General features: G+C 52.9%; 1 protein-coding gene across 1 annotated transcript; it reads right to left on the reverse strand.

The window, feature by feature from the left end:
* Nucleotides 1–3,093: 3,093 nt before the first annotated feature.
* CIMIP3 (ciliary microtubule inner protein 3) lies at nucleotides 3,094–6,936 on the reverse strand. The gene is made up of 2 exons (XM_089918758.1): nucleotides 6,912–6,936; nucleotides 3,094–6,499 (listed from the first exon to the last, which is right to left on the reverse strand). The coding sequence occupies exons 1-2, from the start codon at nucleotides 6,924–6,926 to the stop codon at nucleotides 6,161–6,163; spliced, it is 354 nt and encodes a 117-aa protein (XP_089774884.1). The 5' UTR covers nucleotides 6,927–6,936; the 3' UTR covers nucleotides 3,094–6,160.
* Between the last annotated feature and the right edge of the window lie 651 nt (nucleotides 6,937–7,587).

Below are 7,587 nucleotides of genomic sequence, written 5' to 3' on the forward strand. Positions count from 1 at the left end.
AGAACCCTCAGAGGCAGTTTGGGGATGGAGGCACCAGGAAGATGGTGGTTTTTATGCAATTTTGTGAGAAGAGTATGAGGCTCTTGATCTTAGGAGCATTTCCTGAGAACCGAACAGAAGGAGGACCAGGGCCTGGAGAAGTTCAGCTCAGAGAGATGGCCCAGCTCTGTAGAGGAAGGCCAGTCACAGCCTTCCAGCCATTAGGGCTCAGTCCTCTGTATCCATAGCTGTGACCACTGGCTGGGCAGAGGGAGGAGCCCAGAGTTATGGGGTCAGTGTGCCTACATACTCCTCAGCCCCAGAAGCTCTTCCTCAAGTGGACACACCTTTCCAACAGCTCAGGGCACAGAGGAACCACTGGAAGCAGAACCCTGGACACCTGGAGAGGGATCTCCCTCTTTGACCAAGGTGCTCCAGATGGCATGAGACAGAGTTCCCTGAGAACCAGAGGAGCCTGGGAGGGCTGCTTCTCTGGCCCTGTCTTATGTGGCATCTGCCAGGTATAACTGGAGGTGCGGGTGGGGGCTATGTGCTCTGGGCAGGGTCTGCCTTCTCAGACCTGGTCTTCCCCCAGGAGCAGTTCTCTTCCTTTCTATCATAGAAACCACTAGGTGGCCTCTTTTCCAGTTTTATAACTTTTTTTGCCCATTATCCTGAGAAAGTTCATCTAAAGGGCCCAGAGCTAAGAATGCTCCTTAGAAGACCAGAGAGAGAGAGAGAGAAAGACTGAGACAAGAGTGACATTAATACTGTTGTCCCTGTCACTTGTTGTGTACATGATACCTATGGTGAGAAGGAAACCACCAAAACGTTAACAGGCTCATCTCTGAGTCATGGGATCACCAGTGATTTTTTATTTTTTAATTTTTTTTAAAGATTTCTTTTTATTTATTTGTTTATTTAGTCTGCTCTGGGTCTTAGTTGCAGCACACAGAATTTTCATTGCGGCATGTGGACTCTTAGTTGCGGCAGCACGCATGTGGGATCTAGTTCCCCTGACAAGGGATTGAACCTGGGCCCCCTGCATTGGGAGCGTGGAGTCTTACCCACTGGACCACCAGTGATTTTTTTTAAAAATTAATTAATTATTTATTTATTGGCTGTGTTGGTTCTTCCTTGCTGCCTGTGGGCTTTTCTCTAGTTGCAGCAAGCAGGGGCTACTCTTCGTTGCGGTTCATGGGCTTCTCACTGCGGTGGCCTCTCCCGTTGCAGAGCACGAACTCTAGGCGCACAGGCCTCAGTAGTTGCGGCACATGGGCTCAGTAGTTGTGGCTCACGGGCTTTGTTGCTCCATGGCATGTGGGATCTTCCCGGACCAGGGCTCGAACCCGTGTCCCCTGCATTGGCAGGCAGATTCTTAACCACTGCGCCACCAAGGAAGCCCTCACCAGTGATTTTTTAATCTTTGCATTTAAAAAAAAAATCTGTATTTTTAAACATGGTTTATAATGAACATATGTTGCTCACATAACCAGAGGATAGTTATTTTTGAAAAAAGAATCAAATGGGACTGTTTTACTTCTCTTCTACCTAAAGTGATCAATTTTTGGTGCATTGTGGGGGGAGGGGAGGGCTTGGATCTGCCTACTTTGATCAAGTTTTCCAGAACATGTTTTTTTGGCGGGGTTTGGCTTGGGGGCGGGAGGGCTCCTCCACTGAACTTGCTTGGGGCCCAGGCTGGAATCTGTGTCATTGAAGAGTCCTCTCAGGCCCAGGGTTTGAAACGAAGAGGTCAAGGAGGAGATGGCAGCTCATCTTTCCATCTCTCCCTATTTACATCCTCCTCATTCTTTATGTGTGAGCACAAAAGCCAGCTCCTCTGTGAAGCCTTCTGAATCTCTGCAGAATTCGTCTTTCCTGCCTCAGCACATTAATGTCTTGCTTATGTGTTATATTAGTTTTCTGTGTCACATAACAAACTACCACAAAGTCAGCAGCTTCAAAATATGTACATTTATTACCTCATAGTTTCTGAGGACCAGGAGTCCAAGCCTGGCTCCACGGGGTCCTCTGTCCAGGATCTCACAAGGCTGGAATCAAGGTGTTGTCTGGGCTATGTTTTCATCTGAAGGCTTGACTGGGGAAGAATCCACTTCCACCTCATTCAGGTCGTTGGTGGAATTCATTCCTTGTGGCTCTAGGACTGAGGGCCCTGGCTTCCTGCTAGATATTGTCTGGAGGGCACTCTCGGGTCCTAGAGGCTGCCTAAAGTTTCTAGAAGCTGCCCACATTTCCTTGTTACATGGGCTCCTCAACACAGATGCTTATTTTGTCAAGCCAGCGAGGGGAATCTCCCTCTAATCTGCTAAAATGGAATTTTATATGATGGAACCTAATCAAGGGAGTGACACCCATCAGCTTTGCCATATTCTGTAGAGTAGAAGCAAGTCACAGAGGGAGGGGATTGTACAAAGGCAGAACCAACAGGAGGTGGAGACCATTGGACGTCACCTTAGGGTCTATGACAGCCACACTTCTACGGTAACATAGACACAACACTCATTTCTTCCTGGGATTATAAGCAGCTGTCTATTGCCAGCCCGCCCTCCGGAATCCAGCAAGTTCCCCGGGTAGACACCACTGTCTTACTCATTTCTCACAACCTCCCAGCACCTAGTACCACGGATCCCACGTGGTTGTGTGCTGGTTCTTCGGTTTGCCCCTCCCCACTCCTTCTCCACCTTTCTGGGTCTGCACTGAGCTCCAGGAGGCTGACTCCCGTGGACTGGATCACCTGGGCTCCCCAGCCCTCTGGCTTCAGTCTGGATTCATCCATTGAGAAGTACTGGAAGGAGACTGGAGGATGGAAAGAGACAGAAGCTGGTGTCTGTTCTCCTCCCTCCCTGCTGGGTCACAGTTTGGGCCCCAGTTGTCTTTGACCTTCAGCTACAGTCCCTGCCAGAACGTCTCCAAGCTCCTGTGACAAAACCCCCTCCCTCTACCCCTCAGGCTTAGGGGTAAGAAGGGCCTCCCTCTGTTGCCACCCTCTGGGCATACCACCAGTCCCTCAACTGTGCCCGCTTCTCTGCGAATAGTCCCCTCATTAAACTCTCCCCAGTTACCTTTTTGAGATAACATTTGACTGACAGGGGCTTGAGCTCAATAAAACATTACTGAATGAATGAATGAATGTATGCATGATTAAAGAAAGGATTAAAGAGAGCTAACGTAGGATGGCGCTATTAGGTGTAAGACACCATGCTAAGCTCGATGAATAAGCTCATGACAGCCCTGTGGGATGGGTGTTGTTATTTCCACGGGAGACGAGAGAAATTAGAGGCAGAAAAATCACATTCTGAGGTTCACAAACATTTTAAGTGGTGGTACCAAAGTTTTTCCTCCTCCTCATCTTGCTTTTAGCCTAAGTTTTTAAATCTCTGGGGAAAGCCTGAATGGAGCTAGAGGACCCTGTAAGCCCCTCAGTCCAGCACCTTCCCCTGTGGCCTCTCTGCCTGAGCAATCCCATCAACAGGGAGCTCACTCCTGTTGGTTGTGGGGCGCCATTCCGGACTCCAGCCCAGGATGGGAATGGAATCCCACGGCTTCCCAACCCCAGAGTTCGGTGGCTTTAGCAGTCCTGCTCTCCATCCTTCCCCCAAAGACATGCAGGATTGGGATCCACAGCGAGGCATCCAGGAAGAGGTGAATACACAAGAGGGGCACAGGGGGGCGGAGCGGACAGCTCATGCGGTGGCCCTGTGAGAGAGGTCTGTGGCGTCCCCTGGCTGCTCTGTCCACAGGACTCCTTCCCGGGACAGATGCCATACCAGAGTCAGAGGATCCACCGGGCTGAATGATGCCAAGGAGAGGAGGCAGGTGGGGCAGGGGCACAGAGGCAGAAGCCGTGCCCAGAAGGGATGGGAGGGGTGGCAAGCCCCTCCAAGGCTGCCCGTCTGCCCACTAGCCACCTCCACAGAAACACAACAGAGCCCTGAGCACAGGTTCTTGGCCTCCTGGGGCTATCCCGCCCAGACCGACCTGGGACCTGGGCCGGCTTCTCTGAAGGTTCCCGGGAAGCGTCCATGGAGGCTGCTCTACCAAGGTGAACCTCAAGGCGGCGACCTTCTCCAGGAGAGAGGAGGAGGCGTCAGCTGGGGGAGTGAAGATACTGGCCCCGCCCCCGCCCAGCGAGGCTGTCGGGTCTGGGAGGGCAGAGGTGATTCTTGTTCATCTTTGTAGCTCAAGGACCCAGCCCGCACTAGGTGTTCACCCAGTGTCTGTTGGATGATTGATAGGAGGTATAACTTTTGGTTGTATGTAGACTGAAAACTTGCATGTTATCTCTGCCTCTTTTCAAAAGCGCCCTGAAATGGCAATACATTTCTAAAAGCTATCAAAAGAAATCCACAGAGACCAAGAAAAAGAAGACAGTAGATGAGAGGTTCTAATAAAATTTTGGACAAGAGAAGGCAGACGGACAAGTGGTGTCCTACCAGAGTGCGCAAAGGTGAAAGCCGAGTGCTGTCCAGGAGCAGGAGGGCGTGGAGGCTGGCACAGACACAAAGTCTATTTCTGCCGCAGGGCTCCGCGGGCTCCGCGAGGTGGGCGCAGAAGGCGCCCTGGGGGCTGGGGTGCAGGACAGGTGCGGCGGAAATAGGAGGACGGTGGGAAGCTTGTGTCAGGAGCGACTGGCTTCCCGGATGCCCTCCTCAAGGCAGCGGAACTGACATCTCCAGGCGTCTATCTCCTGACCCTGGTGGAAGATTATTCTGGAGTTTTGAACTGGAGAGGCCCTAGCCTCTATGTCCAGCTCAGGAAGAGAGAAGAGCCGCTCTGGAAACCGGGACGTTAAGGGAAAGTCTGCTTATGAAAAGTGAGACCCCCCCCCGCCCCCCGCAAGCTCCTTCTCACACTGGTTCCTTGAATGACAACCGGGCAGGAGAGACATGGTACAGATGTCGAATGGCCTGCTTCCAGCCCAGGATCACCAGGCATTGGAGGAAAGCTTCTACCTTGAAAGACAGCCTACCTCGAACACACAGAAGAAACTGGATTCTTCGCCGTTAGGTGATATTTAGGAGGCCCTCTCGCCCTTTCTCTCCACTTACCATCTTCTTTTTAAGAAGGGTAACCAGGGAAGCCTGGCCGAGCACTGGCTGCTGGTCTGGGTCCTCAGCATCCTGTCCCTTCACCCCACACCAGCCCCAGCCTCTTGTGCTCTAGAAGGATGCTCCACTGAATACGCCACGCTACCTAGAAGGAGATGTGAGTCCTAGAAATGAAACCAGTTGGATTCACCCAGTGGTGAATTTAACCACTGGCTCTCTGGAAAAAAAGAAACCCCAGTTTATAGGTGTTTGCTGGTTTCCGTGGTGTAAATACTTCCACCACGGCTGATTTCAAGCTACCAGCAGGAAGTCACTGGTTGAGGAGTTGGGAGATGTCCACAGTCAGCTGTCACAGGCTGGTCTGAGCTGGTGCCGGCAGGCCATCGGATCCAGGCCTGGGTGGCAGTGACCAGAGCTCAGTCAGGCCATGAGTCAAGTGCCCTCTGGCTTCATCCCCCTTCTCCATGAACCATGGCCCATGAGCCTACCTCACCTCAGAGTCAGTTCTGCTGGACCAGAGGTGAGACTTGAGATGGGAAATCCATCCCTCGCCAACAAACTACAAGTCAGAAGAGGCGGTTTTATGTAAAACTAGGGCTGGAGAGGAGGCCCCCTGGAGACCGGGTTCACTCCCTACAGGACTTCCCCATTCTCCAGTGGCTGCTCCAACCCCCTGTCATTGTCAGTTGATGTATCTCTTTCTTGTTGTTGGATGGCTTGCCAAGCCTGGGCCACAGGGAGGGCGTGGCCAGTATGGACTTTGCTTGGGACTCAGGCTCTGGAGGGGAGTTGAGGTTACTCTTGGGGTGAGGTGATGAGAATCAAGTCTTTCCAAGTCTTCAGGCACCTCTGGACATAACGTTGCTTACGACACCCCTGTGGCCTCAGTCTACCCACCCACGGCCACCCATTCAGATGCCAGGGAAAGGCAGGACAAACTTTAATTGCTGCTGAGAAGTGAGACCTCCTTTGCCATTGTTGACAGTGGGCAGGGCACAGCCGTCCTAGCCCAGGCACTTTCTGCTCCTCCAGGAGGGAGCAGCCCTTCCCCTCTGGGACCCTGGATCATGGGGGTGAGGGTGCAGGGTAGGGGGCTTCTGCCTGGCACAGGTCTACGAGCACCACAAGACCGGGTTGGCAGGAGGCACGTCGAAGCGCTTGCGGGTGTGGTCAGTGTCCCGGCGGTACGGGGAGCCGCAGGTAGGCTTCTGCAAGGTGTAGAAGGGGTTCAGGGTGTTGGAGTACTGGGAGGTGTAGAAATTGAGCCTGAACTTGTCCGGGTTCTGCCCCCTGGGGTCCACCACCACCGGCACATAGGCCACCGCCAGAGTCTGTTCATGGTCCTGCTTCCACGACCGGGACAGGGGACAGCGTGGAGCCTTCACCTTTTTGCCTGATGGCATCTTCGGCCCATGGCTGAGTACTGAGGGTTTCTGTGAGTCCTGGGAGGAAGGAAAGAGGGTAGAGCTGGAGCATCGGACACCGGGACTTTGACCGCGAGGGCCAGAGGCAGGAGGGAGGGGACAGGGGCACTGGTCAGAAGCCCACAGAGCCGCCCTGGAGCTCTGCTGGCCCTGGAGCCAGACACCTCCAGGTAGGGAAAGGCCTTCAAGGTCCACTGACCTGACCCTGCTTCTACAGACCTCAGTTTGCTTCTTAAAGACATAGGCCAGCTCAGAGGCTGGGAACCTGGGAGTTATTCCTCAAACCGCCCCCAGCCCCTTCCCCTTCCCCCTGCATCCAGTCTTTTTTTTTTTTTTTGGCTACACCGCCAGGCTTGCAGGATCTTAGGTCCCCAACCAGGGATTGAACCAACCACTAGACCACCAGGGAACTCCTTTCCCATGCATCCAGTCTGTCCATCAATGTCCCCCACATCCTCCTCTCCCTGTCCTCTGCCACTGCTCCATCAGGCGTCCATCCCATCTCCCACAGGTTTACTCCAGATTTCTACCAAGGCTTCTGCTTCCTCATCTCTTGCCTTTTCAGCCTGCACTTCACACTCACACCGAATTAATCTTTCTATATTAATGGCCAGACCGTATGGCTTGTCCTCAAAGCATCTTTTGCTCTCTGCTGCCCAGAAAATAAAAGCCAAGGCCCCCAGCCTGGAAGGCAAGACCTGTAAGGACAGGGCTCCCCCAATCCTGTATTCTAGCCACACGGTCTGCCTGTGACTTCCTGGTCACACCTGGTCCTTCCAGGCGTCACGTCTTAGCTCAGGCTGTCCCCCCAGACTAGTGTGCCCTCACTCCCACCCATCAGGGAAACTCTTTCCTGTTCAGCCCTGAGCCCCTTAAAAAGCAGTGCTCTCTTACCCTTACCCTTGACATAGCAGCCTCTAAAATCCTGTCCCTTCTCGTACTCCAGACCAAGGCATTGAATGAGCACTCGAGAACTATTGGTTCAACATAATTGGATTCCAGCAAGGGGTTGCTGGCCTTCCAGCCAGCCAGCCCATTCTATTCCAGAACACCTCTCATTGTTACAGAGTGTGTCTCCTACCCAGCAATGCCTGCTCTACTTAACCACTCTTGGT

This window comes from Delphinapterus leucas, chromosome 10 (assembly GCF_059928025.1).
Source record: "Delphinapterus leucas isolate spDelLeu-1000000601 "Yukka" chromosome 10, BTC_Dleu_Yukka2, whole genome shotgun sequence".
Taxonomy (NCBI): domain Eukaryota; kingdom Metazoa; phylum Chordata; class Mammalia; order Artiodactyla; family Monodontidae; genus Delphinapterus; species Delphinapterus leucas.